This window comes from Meles meles, chromosome 5 (genome assembly GCF_922984935.1).
Source record: "Meles meles chromosome 5, mMelMel3.1 paternal haplotype, whole genome shotgun sequence".
NCBI classification, from domain to species: domain Eukaryota; kingdom Metazoa; phylum Chordata; class Mammalia; order Carnivora; family Mustelidae; genus Meles; species Meles meles.
The window spans coordinates 23029210-23056948 of NC_060070.1; the positions used below are offsets into that span (position 1 = coordinate 23029210).

Here is a 27739-nt window from a genome sequence, read left to right on the forward strand (position 1 = left end):
TTCATGGATTTCTCTAATAGTGCATCATCTCAAAGTATGGGTAAAGAAGAATTTTAATTATTTACTTATTTACTTATTTTGGAGCAGTCTTTTTAATAGTAACTCTTCTATTAAAAAGAATTTTGGAACACTGAAAAAAAACAAAATTCAAAAAAAATTAAATTTTTAAAAACCTGAAGCTCTCTTTAAACCTAAAACAAAACATTATAGAATTCTTGAAGGAACTGGTGTTATACCTTATGCTCTACTGTGAAATGGTAGTAAATATAGTGGAATTGATATTGTAATCAATGGCTGATACCTACAAGCATCAATATAGTTCTTTTCTGGATTTATGGTGAATTAAACTAAGGTCTAGGGGTGCCTGTGTGGCTCAGTGGGTTAAACCTCTGCTTTCGGCTCGGGTCATGATCTCAAGGTCCTGGGATGGAGCCCCTCGTCAGGCTCTCTGCTCAGCGGGGAGCCTGCTTCCCCCTCTCTCTGCCGGCCTCTCTGTCTACTTGTGATCTCTCTGTCAAATAAATAAATAAAATCTTTAAAAAACAAATAAACAAACAAAAAACTAAGATCTACACTTAATACTATATTCATGTAAATATGGTCACTTTAAATAATAATAATTCTCTCTGACAAAATATATAGTAAATATACAAATGCAAATGGAACTGCAAAAAAAAAAAAAGACTGCTCCAAAAAATAAATACATAAATAAATAATAAAATTTTAAAAAGAAGAAAAAGACTACTCCACGCACATGTAATAGGTGGTTTAGGCATCATAGTTGAAATGTCCTGAGACCAGTATAAAGGAACGGATCCTCTAACTTGGACATAAGAAGAGTAACTTCCTGCAGTAAAAGACATCACAGAAGCATCACAGAGTATTTGTTCCGTCTCCACTTCATTTGCAACATCGCCCTGAAAAGAAAGGTGGCATTTAAAGATATTTTATGTTCTCAGAATTTTTTAATGGAAAAAAATTTCAAAGTATACAATGAAATTATAATTCCCTTTCTTAGAACACTTTAAAAGAGGTAAATGTTGATCAATATTCAGTGTGCACATTAGGAAAGGAAAACCATTAAAATGCAACAAAGGAAGGCAATTAAAAATAGCCCAGAATAGACTAGGAAAAAATCAAATTAAATAGCTAATAATACAAGTAGCAGACAGAGAACAGCTTGAGTGATATAAATGGCAGAGAGGGAGAGAAAAGGAAAACAATTACATGAAATTATACAGGAAGTTAGGAAGACCAGCAGAATATAAAACTTCAATTCTGAAGACCAGGGAGGAAGAAAGGACAATAGAGTGAGATTCAAATAATGCCTGATGGACAGAAGGGAAAAAAAGGTGTAGAGTTAGCTTGGCTTATGAAAGTACAGACGGATATGACAAAGAATAATTTCAGAGGCATTAATAATATGTCTGCTGAAAAACAACCTGAGGGTTTTGAAGGGTCAGGGGTGGGAGGTTGGGGGAACAGGTGGTGGGTAATGGGGAGGGCACGTTTTGCATGGAGCACTGGGTGTTGTGCAAAAAGAATGAATACTGTTACGCTGAAAAAATAAATAAAATGGAAAAAAAAAATGTCTGCTTAATTATCCATAAAATATTCAAAAATAAGTAACATAGTAAAATTGTGATTTTTCTCAGAGCACCAGTCAAAACTATTTTCATTGTTGATACAATTTTAAGAACAATGTTGCCATTTTAACCCAGGATTAAAACCCAGTGTCTCACTCAATCTGTCCACTCCATCGCACATCTGCGTAAGACTCAAGCTGTCTACTGCAAATAGGGATGAAACACTTGAAGGAGAGGACATGACTGATGGAAGGATAGGACTTCTGTCATGGTTATTTTCCAGGGCTGAGCAAATTAAGACCCTGCCCAGAGCCAAACTAAAGCAGAGGTTGGCGGGGGGGGGGGGGGGGGGGGTTTCCATGCCTCGCTCTACTTTGTCTTCTCATCAAAGATGTGTTTCCAATGGGTGCTCCCCTCCCCTTACTCCTCCAATGGAGGCGCTTTGCTATTTGAGTCACTACACTAAATATGCACTACGTTTTTTCATATATTACAGAAATGGCTCAGCCTCCAAAACATGAGACATGTCATAACTCCCCAAGGCCATGCATAAATCGCTCTAAGATGGCTGATTTTTTAGACGTCTGTATACTAGTCACATTCCTCACAAGTGTCAGATACCCTGGAGCATTAATTATTCTCTTGATCACATCCCAAACTAAGAAATGCCACTTTCCAGAATTCCACTTGGCTGCCTCCATCAGCAAGGCTGATGTGAAAAGATTAAGATGTTGTGCTGTTGCTTCTCCCTCTTACCTCACAGTTCGCGCCCCTCTTGAGAAAGCGGGTCCCCGCAAACTTACTGGATCTTCTAGCTATTAGAGTCACATAGACGGGTCGTCCATAGATCAACAGCTCTTAGAAATCAAGTTAAAGCTATTTGAGCATTCACACCGAACCTCCACACCCCACCAACAGAATCATTAGACCTTAAATATGCATTTAAATATAGCTTGTCCAGAAGGTTAAAGAACACCCAAAAGTTCCACCCAAGAATGGTACAGCGTTGGGTCTAACTGTTCTTCCAAATAAGGCAGGTATTAAAGCAAAAACAGGCCGCCCCAAGAAGTGGTTTCCATGCATTTCAGATGAAACAGTAAAAAGGTGTCGGGTTGGTGGCCAAGTGAAGACCTGGTCTCTCCTTATTGCCAACTAAAGGATGTAAACAGGTACAATTAATCCTTCTTTAGTCTTCAGAGATCATACACCACTCAAAGAGAGCAATGCCGCTTAACGGGGGGTTAAATATGAAGCAATACATCATTACTTAGGGAATGGAGTATGTGTAATACTATAAAAGTTCCCCAAATGTGTCACCTAAGTGCAAAAACTACACACTGAATTATTGAACTGATACACAGCTTATTGATTATGCCACCGTATTTAGCTTTCTGAGCCTCAGTTTCATCTTCTGTAAGATGGTGTAAGTACTAGTAAAGTAACTAACTTTATGAAGTGGTTGGGAGGACTGAGTTAGGTAACGTGTGTAAACCAGTGCCTGTCCTATAGTAAATGCTGACTACAGAGCAATTTCTTTTACCATCGTAAAGACTTCCACAATTCATTAAATGCTTAATAACTAGGAAACTAGTTTCATCATCCAAGCTAATGAGCTTTAAAATTATAATCCATGGTGCTATTCACTATTTTTAAAAACACAAACATTTACTGTGCTTAATATAGGTCTGGCCCTGAGTTAGCTCTTGACGATACAAAACAGTTTAGAACTGCCTGTAGGAAAATACCTTTAGAAACTGTAGCACATTCTTTTTGGTGTCCTTGGTGGTGAAAACTTTGTGTTCTTTCCAGGTACATTTCACTTTTGGCAACAGAAAAGGTAATTCAGGGCCAAATCTCATTATTCAGTGAACAAACCAAGCAGATACTAATACTCACTGCTTGGAAATTATTATAAATTAATGAGCCTGACTTGCAAGTTCAGGGCAAAAATCTTACTCATCCTCAATTTTAAACTTCCTTTGTGTCAGCATCTAGCCTCTCTTCTCCCTCATGTGCCGTAAAGAAGGCGCCATAGGTGTTCTTTAGGACTGATCTCTCCAACTATACCCCTTGACCCCACTCCTCCCAAATGTCCTAGTGCAAAATATGCGTGATCAAATTTGCTCATTTAATGATCTCAAAACAACCACTCCTTTAAAATTTTCACCATGACTCTTAAAAAACCTAAGACACAAGAAAGAACGTCAACTGGAAAGCAAGCTAGGTGTACAAATGCCCTACATGATCTCAAAAAGGGACAAGAAAAAAACTAAATACGACTCATAGAAAGTATATACTGCCTCTCTAAGCCTCGTAGCATAATAGCACTTTTTGGAAAGGTTTCAACCATAGTGACAAGTTAAATAAAAGGGAACAAAAGTATTTATAAAATTGAACTCAAAATCAGCTTAACCTAAGGTTCAACCTGCATTTACTAAATCTCTATGTCCCTTTCCAATCCAGGCCTTTCTTACATTTGCCTGACCCACAGCAAACTTCCTAACTCATGCTCCCTGTTCTAGTCTCATGCTCCCTGGTCTAGTCTCATTTTATTTAATCCAACTTGAGAACAGCTGTCAACTCAACTTTCCTAAGTAATCCCCTCTACGTTACCCTCTTGAAAAAGCTTTTCAAAAGGTCAGGCACCAAACCCAGAATGCTTATTTAGCCTGACCACCAAAGCAATCTGGTGACTAGCTACCCCACTACCCACTAGGTTGTACTTCCCAAGGATTTTACACCCCAAGGCAGGAGAAGACTCCCATGAACTTTTCTACCCCTACACTCATGGTGCTTTCTCCACCTTAGGAGCTTGCTCCCTGCTACCTGCTCAGGTCTGACTTTTGCTTAGAGCTCAGGCCAAGCCTAACTTTTCCTATGAACCCGCCCTGTCCTCCCCACCTGTCAGTGATTCTGCTCCTCCTCTCAGGTATGAATGATACTTATGGCCTCTATCACTCCCTAAGCACACAGCATTTCCCTGTTGTTTATCTCTCTGTGTACATAAGAGATCTGTTTAAATGATCTGCATTCCTCTTTGTATTTCTACTACCTGATATCATCAGTAAGTTTTCCTGCTGGGTGTAGAGAATGGTAATGAATAATCTTATAATTCCTGTACAGTCTTCTACAGATTGATATAGCTTAAGTTTAATAATATATACCTTAGCTTTTTTTTAAGAAAGGATACTTGACTGCCCACAGAACCCATGAATAATATACAATAGCCAGTCGCGATGCACGGCATTTTTAATTATATCCAGAAGTTCACCGTTCCACACGTACTTCATATAAGGCTCACTAGAGATCCCAAATACACCTGAAAAATACAAGTCAGTACCAGAAATATAAGGAAATGGTCTATACTCATCTTTAAGTTCTAAAGTTTTTGTTTTTAACTTCAAAATAAAATGTCTGATGAAGAGCATTGTCATTTTCAGTGGATATAACTCATATCATCACCCAGAACACTGTGCTGATTCTGTACAAAGTAAAAGAATAAACAAAATTTTCTGATTTGTGGGAATTTTTAACCTAAGAGAAGAGTAAACAAGGCGGAAATTAAGGACACAAGGACAAATACATGACTAAGGCCGAGAGAGAGCATTGGGCAGCGACTGGGAGCACTGCTCTGGGGGTTCCAAGTGCCTGGGTCCAAACGCCGGCCCTGCCTCTCATCAGCAGGGTGGCAGGTGTGACCAAGAGTGTTATTTGCTATCTCAGTGTCCATTTCATACATCTGTACCTGTATCACGTGGTTGTTGTGAAGACGGTAATGAAGGTAATGCACAAAAAGTGCTTCGAACATGCCTGGTACCTTACTGATACTTCTGTAAGTGGGAGTTATTACCCTATCAGGCCTTTTCTATACGAAGAAATTAATTTCATCAAACGTGATTTTAGCATATCCAGGTATACTTATTAAACATCAATGAGTTTTATAAAACATATAAAGGACAAAATGAGAACTAAGTATGTTTTTGATGCTGGCTTAAAAGACTGTAGCAGTGGGAAGCTGGGGTGGCTCAGCCAGTTTCGTGTCCAACTCTTGATTTCAGTGCAGGTCATGATCTCAGAGTCCTGAGCGCGAGCCCTGGGCCAGGCTCTGAGCTCGGTGGGGAGTCTGCTTGAGGAATTCTCTTCCTCTCGCTCTGCCCCTCCCCCTGCTTGTGCCCATTCACTCACTTTCTCTCTCTCAAATAAATAAATAAATCTTAAAAAAAAAAAAAAGACTGTAACACTTCTGGATAGCAGGCTGTTTTTCTTCTCAAAACACAGTATGTTAAGAGTGTTTATATACTGTGACAAATACACTTGGTTTGAGTCATAAAAATTAAACCTTCTCTGCCCTTTCAATGCTTATCACAGAGCACGAAGAGTACACACAAGAACTAGAGTCCTGTCTTTGCCACTTACCAGTCTTCGTGAGCTCTGGCAAGTTACTTAACATCTCTGAACCTCAGTTTTCCGAACTATAAAATGATGATACTACTATTCACTTCAGAGATATGTTCAGATTAAATAATACATGCAAAGTGACTAATACACTGCCTCACATGGTACAGACTTTTTAAAAGATGTATTATCTTCCTTTTCTACCTACCCCTATATCTTCTGCCCTCACTCTCTGTTTCCTATCAGTTTCCCCCATGTGGTAGAAGGATAGTGTCCCCCAAAAGTTATGTCCTAATCACCAGAAGATGTGACCACCTTACGTTGCATGGCAAGGAAGAATTAAATTTGCAGATGGAATTAATGCTGTTAACTCAGAGGACCTTGAGATGGGGAGAGTATTTTGAATTATCCAGGCGGACCCATTGTAATCAGAGGGTCATTATTTATAAGTGAAAGAGGAAAATAGGACTATTTTCCTATTTTCAGAGGGATGTAATGCAGGAAAAGCCTCGGCTGGCCATTGGTGACTTTGAAGATGGAAGGGGCCCCAAGCCAGGGAATGTGGGCAGTCTCTAGAAAACGGAATGGAAAGAAAATGTCTGCACAGTCTCAAAAAAGGAACACTGCCCTGCCAACATCCTAATTTCAGTCCACTGAGACCTATTTTGACTTCTGACTTCTCTAACAGTAAATCGGTATAGGTTTAAGCCCCTTAGTTTGTGGTAATTTGTTATAGCAGCTATAAAAACCAATACACACTGTCATGTAGAATTGCTCCAGAGATAGTAAAAAATTAAGTGGCTTTTAGAAGCTTAATTCAGATTCCAAAACAAATATTCAAACTCAGATTTGGGACGACGTACAGTGCAAATTTAGAAATACTTTTAGCTTTTCTATTCCTAAGTGGGATATTTAGAAGACATGATGCAAGCAAACATTCAGGCACACATTATTTTGATGTCCACCTGTCTCTAGTAGTATATGTTACAATTTGGGAGTCTAAACCAGGGCAGATTTATGTGATCTTGATGTTCTGAGGTAAGGATGTTGCTCTGAGTTTGGCCTTAGCACAAGCGATAGTCAGTCTAGTAGATTAAGGGCAATGCTACAAATGGCATCCAGTTTAAGTAACACTCTAAGTGTTACTAAGAGCTAATGATTACCTTTGGCAAAATGCTAAGAGAGCACAGTCTCTTTCTGAGTGTCCTGCAAGGATGAACCTGCTAGAACTTTAGATTACAGGCCTGCACCCACATCCGCATCACTATTATTCAGGTTGCACAGGGCAAGGTGCCCAAGACATTATTGACTTACTATGTTTCCAAAGTATATGCAATTCAGCTAAACTGCTCTGAGTCTGAAATGATTGCTTCACCACATTCACTTTAGCAATGTCCCTGGCTTTAAAGTTCTAGACCAACCCAAAAATCTAGGGATAAAGGTACCAATCCTGTTGTGTGACTGGTTCATTTAGGATCTCCAGGATGATGCCCACATGTGGTCCTGCCCTGACCCTACAGTGGTCCTGAAGAAGCAAGGCCTATGAGGGACACCTGGGTCAAGCTGGGACCAATCAAAATAAGAACAACCTCTGACCCGCTGCCTTGGTTCCTTGGCACATTGGCCATGAGATCTTAATCTCTATGCCTCAGTTTCCTACTTAGTCTTTATTTCTTTGAAAGTGGCATCATACCTACTGAGCAGAGATTTTGTAAGAATTAGAGATATTGTAGTAAATTTCTAGGACACAAGAGATAATCCACAGTGAATTTTTTCCAAAACTCTCTATGAAGGAAAGTAAGGTGTTGGTGTGTATTCTCCAATATTGAAAAAAAAAAACAATTCTCCATTCAAACTTCACCATAAGTCTAGACATAAATGTATTCCATTAAAAATACAGGAATGTTTGCTAGGGAAGGTTAGCATACAATTTTTTGGCTGGCCCACAAATGAAATCACATTGTGATTAATGATATCTATAAAAATGAATTGGTCAAGTTTATATATCCAAAACCTCATATAAGGACATGGAAGAATAAGGGTCAGAGAAATATAAAGGAAATGTGAGTTAATTTAATGAGATGCCATTTCACAGGTGCCATATTAACCTACATTAGATATACTGAAAATCACCTACCACTTCCGCCCTGTGTAATTAATCCTTCATCTTCAAAGATGTCGAAACTCTCCTGGCGAGGCTGGGTTGTTTCTGACTTTAACATCTCCAGGGGCATTCGCAAGACAGTGAGATTATACTGAAGTGAGTGGGACAAGTCATAGCTGTAACTGAGAACATAACTGAAATTTAATAAGAATTAGAAAAGCAAAACATATTTCAGTCTTGGCTCCTATATGGAATTAAAAACTGTGAACCACATTAGCACCTGCTCAATTACTTGGGAGCAAAGCTATTCAAATAAACACTGTAAAATACAATAAATCATGAATATAATTAGAAACTTAAAAATCACTGTATCCTCAAAAAATTAAAAATAGAAATACTATACAATCCAGTAATTCTAGTTCTGGGTATTTACCCAATGAAAACAAAAACACTAATTTGAAAAGATATATGTACCCCTATGTTTATTGCAGCATTACCTACAGTAGTCAAGATATAGATACGGGAACAACCTAAGTGTCCACTGATAGATGAGTGGATAAAGAAGATTGGTATATCTATACAATGGAATATTACTCAGCCATTAAAAAATGAGCTCTTAGCATTGTGTGTGGTGCATAAATGAATCTTGAATACTGAAAATAAATAAATAAATAAATTAATTAATTAATTAATTTTGGGGGAAAAAATGAGTTCTTGCCATTTGCAACAACATAGATGGACCTAGAGGGCATTATACTAAGCGGTATAAATCAGACAAAGACAAATACTGTATCGTTTCACTTATATGTGGAATCTAAAAACCAAATCAAACAAACAAAAAAACCGGAAACAGACTCACAGAGAACTGATGGTTGCCAAAGAGGAGAGGAGGTCGGATGGGCAAAAAAGGTGAAGGAGACTGAGAGGTACAAACTTTTGGTTATAAAACAAGTAAGTCACAGGGATGAAAAGTACAGCAGAGGGAAAATAGTCAATAATATCATAATAATGTTGTATGATGACAGATGACTATACTTACCACTGTGAGCACTGAGAACCATACAGAATTGTCAATTCACTATGTTGTATACCTGACATTAGTAAAATATTTTATGTCTACCATGCTTCAGTTAAAAAAAATTATTGCATGACTTAGGCATTTGCACAATTAGAAATATATAATACAATGCAAATGATCAACATTCACTGACTTACAATGTGCATTTTTTGCTTCCCAGTGAAATCACTCTAACTTCACAGTCTTGTGCAAAGGGATCACACTCTCATATTATAATTGAATGGAGTTCCACAGATGTTACAATATCTACAACATCCACTCTAGTTTATGTATGAACAAAAATAATTCTATTAATTATTAGTGGTAGTACCAAAATCGACTTCATAATAAAATAGGAATAAGAAATAATCTAAGCCATTATGATAAAACATGTTTTAGGTGAGTAACAGCCATCCAAAAAGTTGTAACAGTCTTTGAAATACAATTTTGGCCTTGCAGCCAAAAGAAACCCATTTTACAATCTTGATTTCATATTATTAATAATTTTTAAAATATCTCTAGCTATACATTTTAGCACAGAATTTCAGAAAGTATCTAGAATTCTTTAGATTTGCCTGGAGACTCACATATGATTTCAATGATTAATTCTTCTTTAATTTGTTCATTTAATTTGATTGAAATTGATTTGTTTCATCTGTGAAATTCAATTTTACCATATTTGCTAGATGGAACCATTAATTTTACTAGCGTCTAATCTCAGGGATAAAAGTTGTATTAAGATGTTGATTTTTTAATCACATTTATAATAGCATCAAAAAAATAAAAATATGTATGAATAAATTTAACCAAGGATGAGAAAGATCTTACACTGAAAATTATAAGATACTGAGGAAATAAACTGAAGAAAGAAATAAATGGAAAGATACTTCATATACATAGAGAATTAATATTGTTTAAATGTCCATACTATCCAAAGCCATCCATATAGATCCTATATAAAAATTCCAATGACATCTTTCACAGAAATAGAAAAAACAATCCTAAACTTTGTATGGATCCACAAAAGACCACTAATAGCCAAAGCAATCTTAAGAAAGAACAAAGATGGAGGCATCACACTTTCAGATATCAAACCTTTTAACAAAGCTACAGCATTCAAAGTAGCATGGCATAAAAACAGACTCATAGATCAGTGGAACAGAACTGAAAGCCCAGAAATAAACCAATGCATACAGAGTCAACTATTTGACAAGGGAGCCAAGAAGACACATGGGGAAAGGATAATCTCTTCAATAAATAGTGCTGGGGAAACTGGATACCCATATGCAAAGAATGAATTGGACCCTGGTCTTAGACCATTCACAAAAATTAACTCAAGATGGATTAAGATTTAAATATAAAATTAAGACTTAAAAACTATAGAACTATTAGAAGAAGACAAAGGAGAAAAGCCCTTTGACATTGGTTTTAGCAAAGATTTTGTGGATATGACACCAAAAACACAAGCAACAAAAGCAAAAATAAATAAGTGGGACGACAGCAAACTAAAAAGCTTCTGCACAGAAAAAAAAATCAACAAAATAAAAAAGAAACCTATGTAATGGGAGAAAATATTTACAAACCATCTATCTGATAGGGGGTTAATTTCCAAAATACATAAGGAAGTCATAAAACTCAAGAGCAAAACAAAACAAACAAACAACTCCCCCTTAAAAAAAATCCAATTAAAAATGGTCAAAGGACCCGAATAAACATTTTTCCAAAGAAAAATGGCCAACAGATATGTGAAAAAATGTTCAACATCACATTATGGAAATGCAAATTAAAGCCACAATGAGACAACAATTCATACTTCCTACAACGGCTATTATCAAAAAGACAAGAAACAAGTCTTGGGTAAGCTATGGAGAAAAAGGAACCCTGATGCACTGTTGGTGGGAATGAAAATTGGTGCAGCAAAGAGTATGGAGGTTCCTAAAAATTTTTAAATACAACTACCGGGGCACCTGGGTGGCTCAGTGGGTTAAAGCCTCTGCCTTCAGCTCAGGTCATGATCTCCAGGTCTTGGGACCGAGTCCCGCATCGGGCTCTCTGCTCAGCGGGGAGCCTGCTTCTTCCTCTCTCTCTGCCTGCCTCACTGCCTACTTGTGATCTTTCTCTGTCAAATAAATAAATAAAATCTTAAAAAAAAAATACAACTACCATATGATCCGGCAATCCTACTTCTGAGTATATGGCCAAAAGAAATGAAATCACCATTTTGAAGAGATATCTGTAGGTCCATGTTGACTCCAAGTATAATTCACAATAGCCAAGACATGGAAACATCCTAAGAATCCAGCAATGGATGAATGGGTATAGGATATTACTCAACCATAAAAAAAGAAGGAAATCCTGCTATTTGGAACAACATGGATGGAATTTGAGGGTAGTATGCTAAGTGAAACAAGTCTGATTATTTCCATATGTTCTTCACTTCCATGCAGAACCTAAAGAAGCCAAACTCATAGAAATATAAAGTAGAATGGTAGTTGCCAGGGGCTGGAACATGGGAAAAAGGTAGGCTGGGAAAAATGGGGAGATGTTGGTTGCATGGTACAAGCTCCCAGTTTAAGTTAAATAAGATCTGGGGATCTAATGCATAGCATGGTAATTGTAATTAACATTAATGAATTGTAACTTGAAATCTGTTGAGAGTACGTCTTGAATGTTTTTACCACACACACACTCATAATTATATGAGAGGATGGAGGTGTTGACTAACCTTATTGTGGTAATCGTGTCACAATACATTTGTGTATAATGTGGTACATTAAGTGTTTATACTTAAACTTATAGATGTTATATGTTAGTAATATCTGAACAGGTGGCAGGGGGAGGGGGAAGGATGTTGATTTTTAACTTTTAAAAATCAATTCTTCCTAGTTAGAGTAATTACTTTATTCCAGCCTATTCTTAAGAATGTAGTATATCCTCTTTAAGGATTACTTATGGACATAAAAACCATAACTGACATACTTTTACCTATAGGATGACTTGATCCCAGAGCTCAGTATGGGGATCCAAACAAAGTTGAATTAGTGTAGAAGATCATTTCTAACGACACCACCAAGTTTCAGTGACAACTTGAAGATGGTATAAACATAAAATTAAGCGATAAAGACAGAAAAGCAGATGACTTACAATAACACAATGGAAATACACATGCAATAAACATCTGTGGACGTGAAAATTCTTTCTTTAGGAACCCTCCGCTAGACGACTGTTAAAATAATGAACTTCCTTCAGTTTTACAACAATGGTTATGAATGGTTATGGTTATGAAGACATAACCCATTCTATATAGTAAATTTGTTTTTATTTCACAGATAAATAAGTGGTTAACTATACGAACAATATAAAAATAAAGGTAAACAGTGCAAAGTATCCCATCAGTGCATAACACCAATAGCCACAACACTCTTAGGCTTGTTTGGTCCTTGGGACTCAAGTCCTTTTTGAAGCATGCTATTTTGTGTTCTCAGTTTTTAGTTTGGATATTACAGCTGACAGAATTTTCCACTTAGCACAATAACTACATCTCCTAGGCCTACATATTGGTCACACTGGTGGTGGTATAATGCTCTATCATAATGTGCTGTTAGAATTTACTTGCCCATCGTTCAGTTACTGCTATTTGAGTTGTCCCTGCATTGACTGGTTTGTGGTTTGGGGACTATCATAAATAGTGAAGCTACAAATGTCTCTTTATAAGAAAGAATTAATATTTTCTCTCCTAATTTATTTTCTTAGGATATGTCTTCGTAAATACCTATGCCACATTCTTCTTCATGAAAACTATTAATTTAAAAGACCATTAGCAGCATGTTGGTATTGCAACAATTCTTCCTTTTATGAATTTATTTTTACCTAATTTTGCTAGATTGTTAACTAAAACAATCTGTGACATGGTTACAACTTTGTATTAGAAACAATGCAAATTTCATTTTTCTATCTAAAAATTGCAAAATAAGAATATTTCATTAAAAACTCCACCTAATAAAAAAATAAAAAAATAAATAAATAAAAATAAAAATAAAAAAAAACTCCACCTAAAACAATGATAAGTTTTATAGTGAGAATAATTCCCTTGTAATTGGTACCTTCAATATTCAAACATTAGATTTTTCAGAGGATGAAATACCTTTATGCTTTTAGATGAAATTACTTGGCCAATGAAAAAAAAAATGGAGGAAGTACCAGTGTGTTCTCTGATTCTGTTTTTCCACCATGGAAAATGATATAAATATTTAAGTGACTGACAGGAGAAAAACTAAGTTCAAACTTACCTAAAGTAAAAATTGCTAGATAGGTCCACATTTTGAAATATTCGTAGATACCTAAACAAAAAACAAACAAAAAAAAGCATATTACATTCACACAATACTATTATTTTTTCATAGCTTCACATATCCATTTATATTTGTAAATGCTCTCATTAACACTGAGGAATTCAGGGGTACCTGGCTGGCTCAGCTGGTAGAGAATGCAACTCATGATCTCGGGGTTGTAAGTTCAAGCCCCATGTTTGGTATAGAGATTACTTAAAATATATAGAAAATATATAAAATAGATATATATATTTAAAAAATATATATGTGTATATATATATATGTATATATAATATATAAAAAAAACTGAGGAATTCAATCCAGAACTGCAGAAGGGATTGCTTCTGAAGCAATTTCTAAGTCTGTTGATTGTCCCTTCAGAGTCCCTTAACTTTATAGTTTGACCATTTCCTCATCATTGATTATGCCAGAGAGGAAAAGTCACGCACTTACATGTATGGGGGAACTTAGACTTGGGCAAGACAAGTAAACACCATTCTCATTTTTACGATTATGTGCTTTGTAAAAGCTGTGAGGTTGGAGAGAGGAGGGTAGCAAAAACAAGCAAAAATGTTTGCACAAACCATAATTTGAAGTTGTAAAGTTTTGTAACTTAAAAAAAAAAGTACAGACTAAAGTATGTGCATATCTACCTCACAGGATTAATAAATTTTAATATTTTCATATTTTCTCAACTTTTTAAAGACTTGATTACAAATGGGTGTTGAATTTGTCAAATATATTTTCTACAACTATCAAGATAACCATAATTTTTCCCAACAATATTTTAGTATAGTGAACTGCTTTACCAAAATTTTCTAGTGTTGATACAACCCAGTGTCGCAGGGATAACTTCTACTTGTCTTTATGTATGAAATGTTCACTAGTACTATATTTTATTTCCTAATATTTTACGAAATCTTTCTTTAAGTTTATTTATTTTTTTAGTGATCTCTACACCCAACGTGGGGCTCAAACTCATGACCCAGAGATCAAGAGTCACACACTCCTCCAGCTGAACAAGCCAGGCACCACCAGATCTTTTTATTTAAGTGAATTATTGAATTATGTAGTTTTATATGTTGGAAGTTTTACCTATCTAATAATAGTAATTCAGTCTACCTATAACAAGCCATTAATATAATTGTATCTTATTCTTGATAATGTCTATTGCTACACAGTAATACTAAAATAATTTCACTCTCTCAAGAAAGTCAAGTCACTATATAGAACAACATAATTTGTTTTACTATTCCTGTCTATAGAATCATAAAGATGAGGTTTATTTTTTTTTTTTAAAGATTTTATTTATTTATTTGACGGAGAGAGAGATCACAAGCAGGCAGAGAGGCAGGCAGAGAGAGAGGAGGAAGCAGGCTCCCTGTGGAGCAGAGAGCCTGATGCGGGGCTCGATCCCAGGACCCTGAGATCATGACCTGAGCCGAAGGCAGCGGCTTAATCCACTGAGCCACCCAGGCGCCCCTAAAGATGAGGTTTATAAATATTATAAACCTCTTCAACTTTTTCCCATCCCTTGGATTCATATGTGCTAGTGTGATTGACTGTTTAAAAAAAAAAAAATATTACTGGGGCGCCTGGGTGGCTCAGTGAGTTAAAGCCTCTGCCTTCTGCTCAGATCATGATCCCAAAGTCCTGGGATCGAGCCCTGAGTCGGGCTCTCTGCTCCGCGGGGAGCCTGCTTCCTCCTCTCTCTCTGCCTGCCTCTCTGCCTAGTTGTGATTTCTCTCTGTCAAATAGATAAAATATTTAAAAAAATTATTACTGAAGTATAGTTGACAAAAAATGTTGTATTAGTTTCAGGTATACAATACGGTGATTTGACAATTCCGTACATTACTCAATGTTCACCATAATAAGTATACTTACCATCTGTTGTAATAAAACATTATTATAATATTATTGACTATTTTCCCTATGCTGTACTTTTGATCTTCATGACTTATTTATTTTGTAAGTGGAAGTTTGTACCGCTTAATTCCCTTCACCTATTTCACCCATTCCCCACCACTTCCGCTCTGGCAACTGCCAGTTTGTTCTCTATATTCATGAGTCTGTTTCTGTTTTTTGGTTTGTTTTTTATTTGTATCATTTTTCAGATCCCACATATAAATGAAATCGTATGGTGTTTGTCTTTCTCTGACTTATTTCAATTAGCATAATACCGTCTAGGTCATCCACGTTGTCATAAATTGCAAGAGGTCTTTCTCTTTATGGCTGAGTAATATCCCATGGGTGGGTGTGTGTGTGTGTGTGTGTGTGTCTACCACATTTTCTTTACCTATTCACTTTTACTGATGGATACTTGGGCTGCTTCCACATCTTGGCTATTATAAATAATGCTTCGATAAACACTGGGGTACACATACCTTTTCAAGTCAGTTTTTCTTTTCTTTGGGGAGTACCTAATTCGATTTGAGTGAACATACTATGTCTGCCTGTAAGCTATGTGGGATATAATTTTTTTCAGTTAGGGCAAGACAAAAAGACCACCTTATCCATTAAATTATTTTCATCTGACACAGATTATTTTTTAACAACCCCATTTCCAAATATCATCAAAGACAGTATCACCAGGGGCACCTGGGTGGCTCAGTGGGTTGGGCCGCTGCCTTCGGCTCGGGTCATGATCTCAGGGTCCTGGGATCGAGTCCCGCATCGGGCTCTCTGCTCAGCAGGGAGCCTGCTTCCCTCTCTCTCTCTCTGCCTGCCTCTCTATCTACTTGTGATCTCTCTCTGTCGAATAAATAAATAAAATTAAAAAAAAAAAAAAGACAGTATCACCAGAATCCAAAATATACTGTCTAAGAGGATCTTAAGCAAGAGAGCCACACTATCTTTAAATTTTGGTTTATATATCTGGAACAACACTATAAAAGTATAGAGTACAATTAAAATGTAAATTTAAAAACTAAATGGGGGTACCTGGGTGGCTCAGTCAGTTAACATCCAACTCTTGATTTTGGCTCAGGTCATGACCTCAGGGTCATGAGACTGAGCCCCATGTTGGGCTCCACACTGGAGACTGAGCTTACTTGAGATTTTCTCTTCCTCTCCCTTTGTCCCTCCCCCACTTTCTCTTTCTTAAAAAAAAAAAAAAATTTTTTTAAAAAGAAAAAAAACTAATAAGCATTCCTAACTTTGTTCCTTTTTAACCTTTATGTTTATAATATATTTATATATTAAAATAAATCAATTCTACTCTTTTTTCTATCAACGTATTAATACAATTTTCCCACATTCCCAAGGCACCAATAATTTTCCTCCAAAACTTAAATCTACAGAAAAATTGGAAGGAAAAAAAAACAGTACAATAAATACCATTCTGTCTTTCATCTGCGAAATCTCTCTCCTAAACACACACACACATACATTCTCTTTAAACGCACAAGTTACATTTTATTCTAAACCATTTTTAGTAAGTAGCAGACATGATGACTCTTCACTCAGAAATATGAAAAAACCTTGGGGGGGCGCCTGGGTGGCTCAGTGGGTTAAGCCTCTGCCTTCAGCTCAGGTCATGATCCCAGAGTCCTGGGATCGAGCCCCACATTGGGCTTTCTGCTCTGCAGGGAGCCTACTTCCCCCTCTTTACCTGCCTCTCTGCCTACTTGTGATCTCTCTCTTTGTCAACTAAATAAATAAAATCTTTAAAAAATATATGAAAAAAAACAAAATATCCTAAATAAGAGTATCATTTTTACACTAAAAATTTAATATTGATCCAATATCACCTGGTATATTGTCCATATACAAAATGCCCCAATAAAGTCCTTCACAGCTATGTGTGTGGGTGTGCAAACACGCCTGTATAAGCACGCATACATTTTAATCCAGGATCCAACAGATATTCGTGTGTTGCATTTTGTTGTCATGCCTGTTCTAAAATCCAGAACAGACCTCTGGCTTTTTCTGTCTTCGATGACACTGACATTTTAAAGAGTCCAGGCCAGCTACCTTACAGAATGCCCCATAGATGGATTTGTCTGATTATTTCCTCATGCTTAGATTTAAGTTAAATGTTTTCAGTAAAGTTTCGTCAGAGGGGAGGGTGGGTGAAATGGGTGAAGGGGATTAAGAGGTACAAACTCCCAGTAATAAAATAAGTCACAGGCATGAACAGTACAGCACAGGGAATACAGTTAATAATATTATAATAATATCGTATGGTGACAGATGGTAACCACACTCACTGTGGTAAGCACAGCAGAATAAAACAAAAATATGTGTATTTTTAGCAAGAAAACTACACAGGTAATTTGTGTCTTTCTCGCTGCTTCATATTGAAAGGTAAATAATGTCAGTTTTGTCTCATTATTGGTGATGATAAGTTTGAACATTTGGGTAATTACATTTGCCATTTTTTTTCCTCTTTGTAAACAAAGTGATTCATGGAGTATATGTTGAGACCGAGTGAATATTCTGTTCCTCAATGATAACATCTCACGTAATGGCTTTAGCAGCTTTTGTTGATTTTCACCTAAATCACCCGTGATAATAAAGGTTTATAATCGACCTTGAACAAAATTATGATTCTGAGCTAGTATTTTGCATTTTTAACATGATATCTATAATCTTTTAAGTATATTTTGTCTTCTAATTGGTCTACCACATTAAAAAAAAAAAAAACCAGTAGTAAACAGTAGTTACCATCACTACATACCGAGCTTCATCAGGATGAGTAATTCGTACAGAATCATTAGGTATATAGATCATATTTGTATCTTCAATCTTATATATCGCATGACCACCAATATCTGCCATCTTCCTCCTTTTAGTTATTAACACAATATAATAGCCTTCTAAAAACCTAACGAAACCTACACAAAAAGAGAGACAAAGATAATGTTTCCTACACTTAGTAATGCTTTTAGATATGTATTTAGAAGGTAAAATATTTTTGACACATTTCCTACTTTATTTCTATGATTTATAGCTATACAAATTTTCAGTCATATTATAATTAAGCTCTAGAAATATCTGTACTGACATTTATCTCACTTAAAAAATACTGTTCTAAACAATTTTGTTTCATTCATTCTTTCATAGTTGGTCTCATTCCAAACAGGATTGAGGTGCTGTAAGCAAAAATATACACAAGATTAAGGGGAGTTGTTATTTAATAGGTATAGAGTTTCATTTCACAAGATAAATAGTCCTAGAGATCTGTTGCACAAGTCACATATAGTTAACACTACTGTACTATATACTTAAAAATGGCTAAGACTGTAATGTATGTGTAAAATAACTCAACATATATACACTAGCAAGAAGCATATAAAAACAAACAGAATGTGAATTGTATAAGACTGATGATTCACAGACCTGAAGCCCTGAAAAAAATAATACATTAGGGGCGCCTGAGTGGCTCAGTGGATTAAGCCACTGCCTTCGGCTCGGGTCATGATCTCAGGGTCCTGGGATCGAGCCCCGCATCGGGCTCTCTGCTCCGCAGGGAGCCTGCTTCCTCCTCTCTCTCTGCCTGCCTCTCTGCCTAGTTGTGATTTCTCTCTGTTAAATAAATAAAATATTAAAAAAATAAATAAATAATACATTATACGTTAATAAAAAAACGAACAAACAGAAAACCAAGTAAGTTCGTAGAAACTTACAGAACTATGCTAACATGCACTGTGAACCTTGATGTGGGCTAAAAATTAAGCACCTCCAGGGGGCGCCTGGGTGGCTCAGTGGGTTGAGCCGCTGCCTTCGGCTCGGGTCATGATCTAAGGGTCCTGGGATCAAGTCCCGCATCGGGCTCTCTGCTCAGCAGCGAGCCTGCTTCCCTCTCTCTCTCTCTGCCTGCCTCTCTGTCTACTTGTGATCTCTCTCTGTCAAATAAATAAATAAAATCTTAAAAAAAAAAAAAAATTAAGCACCTCCCTAGATTTGTTTGATCACAGAACCTCATCCTCTTTTTTTTTTTAATATTTTATTTATTTATTTGACAGACAGAGATCACAAGTAGGCAGAAAGGCAGGCAGAGAGAGAGGAAGGGAAGCAGGCTCCCCACTGAGCAGAGAGCCTGATGCGGGGCTCGATCCCAGGACCCCGGGATCATGACCTGAGCCAAAGGCAGAGGCATTAACCCACTGAGTCACCCAGGCACCCCTCATCCTCTTTTTTAAAAAAAGAAATAATTAACCAATGAATAAATGTTCCAAGAAACATACTTTGGGATATATTGCTTAAAAGGAAGAACAAACTACACAGACTCCTGATTACTAGTGGCAAAACCCAACTTGAGCCAGCTTTTAAAAAAAGAAATTTACATTAAGGATACTGAGGGGATCCATGACACCAAAGGGCAACAACAGGATTGGGCCTCAGAAAAACACCCAGTCAAGGGGCACCTGGGTGGCTCAGTGGGTTAAAGCCTCTGCCTTTGGCTCAGGTCATGATCTCAGGGTCCTGGGATCCAGCCCCGTGTCAGGCTCCCTGCTCAGCGGGGAGCCTGCTTCTTTCTCCCTCTCTCTGCCTGCCTGCCTCTCTGCCTACTTGTGATCTCTGACAAATAAATAAATAAAATCTTTTTTTTTTTAAGATTTTATTTTATTTTTTTGACAGAGAGAGATCACAAGTAGGCAGAGGCAGGCAGAGAGAGAGAGAGAGAGGGAAGCAGGCTCCCCGCTGAGCAGAGAGCCCGATGCGGGACTCGATCCCAGGACCCCGAGATCATGACCTGAGCCGAAGGCAGCGGCACAACCCACTGAGCCACCCAGGCGCCCCAATAAATAAAATCTTTAAAAAAAAAACAAAACACCCAGTCAAGATGCATCTCTGCACATGTGCTCCATTCTTGTCTCTCTCCATAGACTAGCCTCCCCCACAGACTAGCCTCCTCCTCTTCTTCGGGTGATGTGTTGAGAAACACAGCTGCTAATAGCTCTAGACTTTATATCCAAAAGCTTCACTGGGAAAAAGCAACTTTTTTTTATCAAGTCCAATTCCAGAATTCCTAGGGAAGGACTTGGACTGGCCTAACTTGGGTTGTGGGCCTAGCCCAAGACTAATCAATGGTTGCCAAGCTATAGAATCATACTGCACTGAAAGCCATTTATATCATAACTAGGTGACTTAGATGGGGTAAGGAGAGGTGGTGCCAGATCCCAGAAAAGTGGAGGGTTTTAGCAACCAATATATCCAGTAAATTGCATATCCTTCATGCAATCTTCCACAAGTATCATTTGTGATAGTTAAGCCTTTTATGAATGTTGGAGTGTTATGAAGTTATATTTTATGTCAAATCACTGGAGTACACATGTTGTACATTGGTGGGTAAAGAAAGACTGTATGTGTTATGTTCAGAAGCACTAAGTTCTCCACAACATGCCAATTACTCTACAGTCTTGGTTAACAGATTTCTGGCTCCCAGAACTTTGGCTTTGGGAGTAAAAACTAACTCCCTTTGGGGAGTAGGGTCATTTCCAAAATGTCAACATGAGGGGCACCTGGGTGGCTCAATGGGTTAAAGCCTTTGCCTTTGGCTCAGGTCATGATCCTAGGGTCTTGGGATCGAGCCCCACATCGGGCTCCCTGCTCAGTGGGGAGCCTGCTTCCCTGCCCCTGCTCTCTCTCTCTGCCTGCCTCTCTGCCTACTTGTGATCTCTGACTGTCAAATAAATAAATAAAATCTTTAAAAATAAAAAATGTCACCATGAGGAGCCCAGCAGACCCTCTCTCCAGTGAAACTAATATACCTGGTGAAATTTATAAAAATAAAACAAAATTTTGAAAGTTTCTGGAAACTGTCCTAATAGCATATAGCAAATGGAGAAATATTTATTCAAGAAAATCTACTGAGCCTTGGTAACAACAGCAAGTGGGTGGTATCTAAATCATAACCTGCTTCTCTTTGACACCCCACTCCCAGTCCAGTGTGACAGAGTATCTACTCCTGGCAGGAGTAGCCAAGAAGATAGTGCTTTCCTTTCTCTCCCCACTTCTCATTATAAGGCCACAGTTTCTGCTCAGAAGATGCAGGCCACTAGAATTCTCATCCACTTCAGCTCTGTGATACTGGAACTCTATTCCCAAGCAAGCTGCGCTGAGATCAGGGGCTTCCTTCTTCTCCCCAGCTCCTACTCGTAAAGTGGTGGCTCTACTCCAGCATAACTGGTCAAGAATACTGGGTCCGCATTGACCTCACCTGTGCTCACTCACAGGATGAGTCAGATACAATCATATAGCTGACTTCCTACCAGAAACAATGGAGGCCACAAGGCTGTGGGATAACATATTCAAAGCACTGAAAGAAAAAAAAAAACCTGTCAACCAAGAATCTTATATCTAGCATGACTATCTTTCAAAACTAACTCTCTCATGTGCACATGTACTCTCTCTCTGTCTCTCTTAGAATGCTAAATTCTATAAAGTCTGAGCGAGGATCTTGATGCTATGAACTTTTGCTCTAGAAGTGACAAATACCTACTGTCTGTGTCTTGTAATTCTCAGCTGACAAAAAAAAAAAAGGAAATTAGCAATTGACTATATTAACATAAATGAGCTAATACATATAAGGGAAAGATGCCTCAAGGATTTTATGAGCCAGACTGAGGAAAGATGCCATTAAAATAGTGAAAAATACTTGCATTTTAGAGATTCATAAAACACAAACTGCATTCAACAAAGTGTTCATTTACTCCTTTCTTTGCCTTAGAGACTAGCAAAAATATTCCCTGATAAAAGATAGAGGACGTAGGAATAGGGAGTAAAAAAGCTGATGACAATCTCATTAAAAGCAAGTTAGAAAGAAGCTACCCTTTTAGAAGTATAAAACTTCTAAAAGTAAAGCCCTTGGAAGCAGCATGAAAACTTCCAGATCTCATCATGGAATAATAAATATTTCCAAAATGAATGAGTTTTCCTTTTATTCTTGTTATACTTATTTCTTTTTTTTAATGATCTTTTTATATGAATTTTTATTACATATATTTTCACACCATAAAGGTACATGGATTAAGAAGTGAATCTGCATGTACCCACTACCTAGTGTTTTTTTTTTTAATTAGTTTTCAGTGTACTAGAATTCATTGTTTATACACCACACCCAGTGCTTCATGCAATACGTGCCCTCCATAATACCCACCACCAGGCTGGCCCAACTTCCCACCCCTCACCCCTTCACAACCCTCATTGTTTTTCAGAGTCCATAGTCTCTCATGGTTCATCTCCCCTTCCAATTTCCCTCAACCCCCTTCTCCTCTCCATCTTCCCATGTCCTCCGTGATATTTCTTATGCTCCACAAATAAGTGAAACCATATGATAAATTACTCTCTCTGCTTGCCTTATTTCACTCAGCATAATCTCTTCCAGTCCCATCCATGTTGATACAATATACTTATTTCTTATACAAAAAATAAACTCTGCAGTAATTTCCCAACCTACATTCCAACTGAATTTTAATTTTGTGTTTTTAGCTCAAGACTACTTATACCATTCTACTTTTCTCTTCATAATTTGAATACAGGAAAGAAAATATATTGCACAAAAGAGAGTTTTCTACCAGCACAAATGCCTTCAGCTTATCATAAGTGAACTTATTTTCTTCTTCCTTTTTATGACCAACGAGAATTGTCGCTCCCTTTTTTAAAAGCTTCCTCTCCAAGCTAGCCAACAATTAAAAGACTTGAGTACGGCACAGACAACTTCAGGAGTCAGCCCATTCATCACTTTGACACACTCAAATGAGAACAAGTTTTTTCATCTTCATTCTGTGTACTTCTGACCCCAGACCAATTTCACTGAGTACTTCCAAGAAGCCAAGATGACAGTCATCATGCAAAAATGATTTCTCTCTCTCCAAGTAGAGAAGGCTGTTTCATCTGAAATGGACACCAAGCGAAGTATACAAAACAGGACAGTATAAGAGGTTGTAGTGGGAGTGTGGTGGCTGGAGAGGACCCCACCAGCCCACCAACAGTGAAGAATGCAGTATCCCTGTTTCAGAGGTCACCATGCCAGCTAGTCGTTATCTTAAAAGCCTTCAGGAAGAATAGCACTTTGGCAGAGAAACATGAAAAACCTCCACAAGGTGCATAGGACCTTTGCACAACAGAGCTCTCTAGAACCAAAGTGACACTCTAACACCACAGTTACTGCTCCCTCACTAGCATTTTTGAGATTCTCTCTACTAGCTGCTGCTCTCTCACTAGCTTGAGGCTCACACTCTGCTTTTGTTGTCTTCATTATTATCTTGGATCTGCAGTCCATTTCTAAGGGTTGTGCTTTAAATAATAATGGAGTCCATCACTTAGTCTGCTACAGTGATACTTATTCTACCGCCCCCCTGCAACATACTAGCAACTGAAAAGACTATCCTCAGACAGGTGACATAAGCAGCAAAAGGCCATAAACCTGAGGCTATGTACCAGAAGGGGCTGGGATGGTTACAGAGCTAAGTCTGGTGGACTACAAGTAACCAGAGGCATCTGAGTGGCTCAGTCAGTTGAGCATCCAACTCTTGATTTCAGTTCAGGTCATGATCTTAGGGTTGTAAGACTGAGCCCCACATAGGGACTCTCTCTCTCTCCCTCTGCCCGAAGACTCCCTTCTGTCCCCCCACCAAAAAAAAGGAAAAAAGAAAAGACTACAGGTAACCATCCACTGACTCCGTCCATGTACCCCAACACCAGATAAAACAACTTTGGGAGGGATGCTCATGATCCTATTCAGTGGTTCCCCAAATCTCCTGCTGGCCATCAAATAACAATGGAGCAGGTCAGAAATGTGCAAGGTAGACAAATTTCCCATGTCTAGGGCCCAGCAATAATAGCAATGCTCCATAAGCTTTTCATGGGTACTAAGCCCATGAAAAGACAAGTAAATAAACTGAAACTAAGACTATAGAAACTTTAGAGCAATTCGAGATTGTTACAAAATCCGAGTGCATGACCAGTGAACTTGCCTTGAACAGGCATAGACTAGTCTGGGTATTACTGAACTTGTAATTGTAACATGTGATGTGTCACATGTGGCCAAGCTGCAGACTAGTTATGTACAGTAGGATCATGTGTTGGTCTGTGACACAATGGTGGAAAAAGTATGGTCTATTACTACAGATAAGTAAGACTCACTTCTCTCGATTCTCACTAATGGTGAACTACATGAAGTATGACAGCAATCTAAGAACATTCCAACAAAATGCTATTCACAAATCAAGCAGCTGAAAAAAGTTAACTGAGAAAATATTTGGCCATAGGATAGAAGACAACCAACCATTCTAGTCATTTCTCATACACATTATTCTGACAACAAGACTACATTTTTCAAAGCTGGCATTTTGCATTTTGCTACTAGGTATCCCTCATTATTTCTAAGACAGTACTTACTAGACAAATCATAGACTTTCGTTAACTCCCTATTTACTCTTCACTCATTCTAAGCTTTATTTACAGGGCTGAACAAGAATTCATAAACTACATTTCCATAAAAATAATAAATCCTTACTTAGTATGTTATTGTGTCTCTTTACTGGTAGGTCAGTCTTTCAGTGACTTCATTATCCAAGGACAGTCTCAATCCTAAGAGGCCTCTAACCATAAGAGAAACAGCTACCACAACAGCTAAGAATGTCAGAGAAATGTCAGAGAATGTCAGAGAAATAAGACACCTTCAGCTCTCACCCAAAGTTTACTAGTACTTGTGTATACAATGAATGACTGGATACAAACCTAATTATCTATTGATGCAAATCAAGCTTCTGGGTTTACAAGTTCAGTTATCCATACATTTAAAATGAGGCAGAGGGGCGCCTGGGTTGCTCAGTGGGTTAAGCCTCTGCCTTCAGCTCGGGTCATGGTCTCAGGGTCCTGGGATCGAGCCCCACATCGGGTTCTCTGCTCAGCGGGGAGCCTGCTTCCCTTCCTCTCTCTCTGCTTGCCTCTCTGCCTGCTTGTGATTTCTCTCTGTCAAATAAATAAATAAAATCTTTAAAAAAATAAAATAAAATAAAATAAAATGAGGCAGAGACTACTGCTAGAAGCAACTATGCCAAGAACCATGAAGGATGACTAAAGAACCATAAAAACAAAATAGGACCATGGTCTAGAGGCCATTTAATGTAAAGGCAAACTGCCCAGAATACCCAAGGGCAGTTATTTTTAAACAGTTCAATAACTGATCTTCACTTCATTACTCTTAATCACTAAGGAAAAAACCCTGGCTAATGAGGCATTCAATACTGCATATACCTTGGGAAATTTCCACTTAAAGAAGTTATCATAAAGTATCAGCATTTTTTAAAGATTTTATTTATTTATTTGTCAGAGAGAGAAAGAGAGAGAGCACAAGCAGGGAGAACAGCTGGCAGAGCAGGCAGAAGGAGAAGCAGGCTCTCTGCTGAACAAGGAGCCCCATGCAGGACTCGATCCCAGGACTCTGGGATCATGACCTGAGCCGAAGGCAGCGGCTTAACCGACTGAGCCACCCAGGCATCCCAAGTATCAGCATTTAAAGAAATAACTTTAACGTAATAAGTAACTAATACTGAAATTAAACCTACTGTATTTAAGACATTGTATTTCCAGTTTTTTTTAATTTAAAATATATGCAACACTTAAAATGGAACTTAACACTTATAGAATTTATGGAATTTGAACACATGAACTCACTTGACATCCATCTACAAGCACACTTCTGTTGAATATGTAACTTAAACTACTTGTCAAGACTAAGCAGAAAGTGTAGAAAAGGGGCCAGTCCTAAGAGGAAACTAAACCCACCTACCATTCTTGACCTTCCCTAGACACAAAACAGACCTGAAGGGATCACATATGAAGAGCTGTGAGAGTGCATGAGAAAAACTTCAAATATGGCAGAACATAACCAAAGATTCAACAAATACAGAGTCACAGAATAGAAAGTGCTAATCAGAAAAATTCAAGAATTTGAAACTATATAGCATAGTTGAGTCCATATTAATTTTGTTAACATCTATAGCTACCGATCAGTCAACATTGCAAACAGTCTAGCAGGTTTAAAAAAATACAAAGATGATGTTCGTTAAACGTTAAAAAACAAAAACAAAAACAAAAAACTCAGACTCAAAATCAGGCTCTGGCAACAGAGAAGCAGAGACAGAACTGCGCTCTGCTTGACTGCCAAGGCCCCATGCGATCTGGCCTCACCCAACTCCATGCCAACATTCCAGGACCCACGGACGTCTTCATGCCTATGTCTCTGCCATCATCCCTACTGGGGTTCTCTCACCTCTTCCCCACATCCATCCCAATCTTACTCCCCTTCCAGGTGCAGTTGGAGTCTCATTTTGCCCAGGAAATCTTTCCTAGACACTCCTGGTCCAAGTCATCTACCTCTTATATAATCTCCACTCCCATTTAATTTTCACTATACAGCTTGGCTCTTAACCATCATCTTGGAGTTACCTTGTTTATATTTGTTCTTGTCCCTCATCCTAGTGTTGTCAGCCTAAGACTCCCAGGGACAGGTCCACAGTACAGAAAAGACAGGTGTATTGACTCACCGCAAAGAAAGATGGTGTGCACACCAGAACTGGAGGGCATCTCCCTGCTGTCCCAGAGCTAGACAGCAGAATCCTTAAAAGCCAAAACCACGCTTGACTTTGGTTGTGAATAAATGAAGTAAAGGTGTCATTATCAAATTTGGGGGAAAGAAGGAATTTAAGTAAAATTCAAATGGAGAGGTTCAAACGAAAGCAGAACTGTTACTAAAATGATCAACATCAAGTCTGGACTGTGAAGCAGATGTTCATAGCCTGAGCTAATTTTTTACTTTTTCATTCCTCACCAAGCTAGACAACAAACTTCTTAAAGGCCAAAATCACTTTTTTTTTTAAAGATTTTGTTTACTTATTTGACAGACAGAGATCACAAATAGACAGAGACGCAGGCAGAGCGAGAGAGGAAGGGAAGCAGGCTCCCTGCCGAGCAGACAGCCTGATGCGGGGCTCGATCCCAGGACCCTGAGATCATAACCTGAGCCGAAGGCAGAGGCTTTAACCCACTGAGCCACCCAGGTGCCCCAGCCAAAACCACCTTTATACTTATTCATATCCTATATGAAACTGAGCAGCACATACCAGATGCTATATAAAGGCTATTTGAGGGCACCTGAGTGGCTCAGTGGGTTAAAGCCTCTGCCTTTGGCTCAGGTCATGATCCCAGGGTCCTGGGATTGAGTCCCACATGGGGCACTCTGCTCAGCAGGGGGCCTGCTTCCTCCTCTCTCTGCCTGCCTCTCTGCCTACCTGTGATCTCTGTCTGTCAA

The 27739-nt window shown here is 38.0% G+C and overlaps 1 protein-coding gene across 4 annotated transcripts in view; it reads right to left on the reverse strand.

Moving 5' to 3' along the window:
* The window catches only part of FIG4 (FIG4 phosphoinositide 5-phosphatase), a 131892-nt gene that overhangs the window by 84177 nt on the left and 19976 nt on the right, over nt 1-27739 (reverse strand). For all 4 annotated transcript variants that reach the window (XM_046005695.1, XM_046005698.1, XM_046005697.1 and 1 more), the window contains 6 exons: nt 18155-18311; nt 13432-13482; nt 8119-8267; nt 4777-4905; nt 2343-2443; nt 755-917 (listed from right to left, as the gene is read on the reverse strand). In XM_046005695.1, coding sequence (XP_045861651.1) covers nt 755-917; nt 2343-2443; nt 4777-4905; nt 8119-8267; nt 13432-13482; nt 18155-18311 — 750 coding nt within the window. The remainder of the gene's footprint in view (nt 1-754; nt 918-2342; nt 2444-4776; nt 4906-8118; nt 8268-13431; nt 13483-18154; nt 18312-27739) is intronic.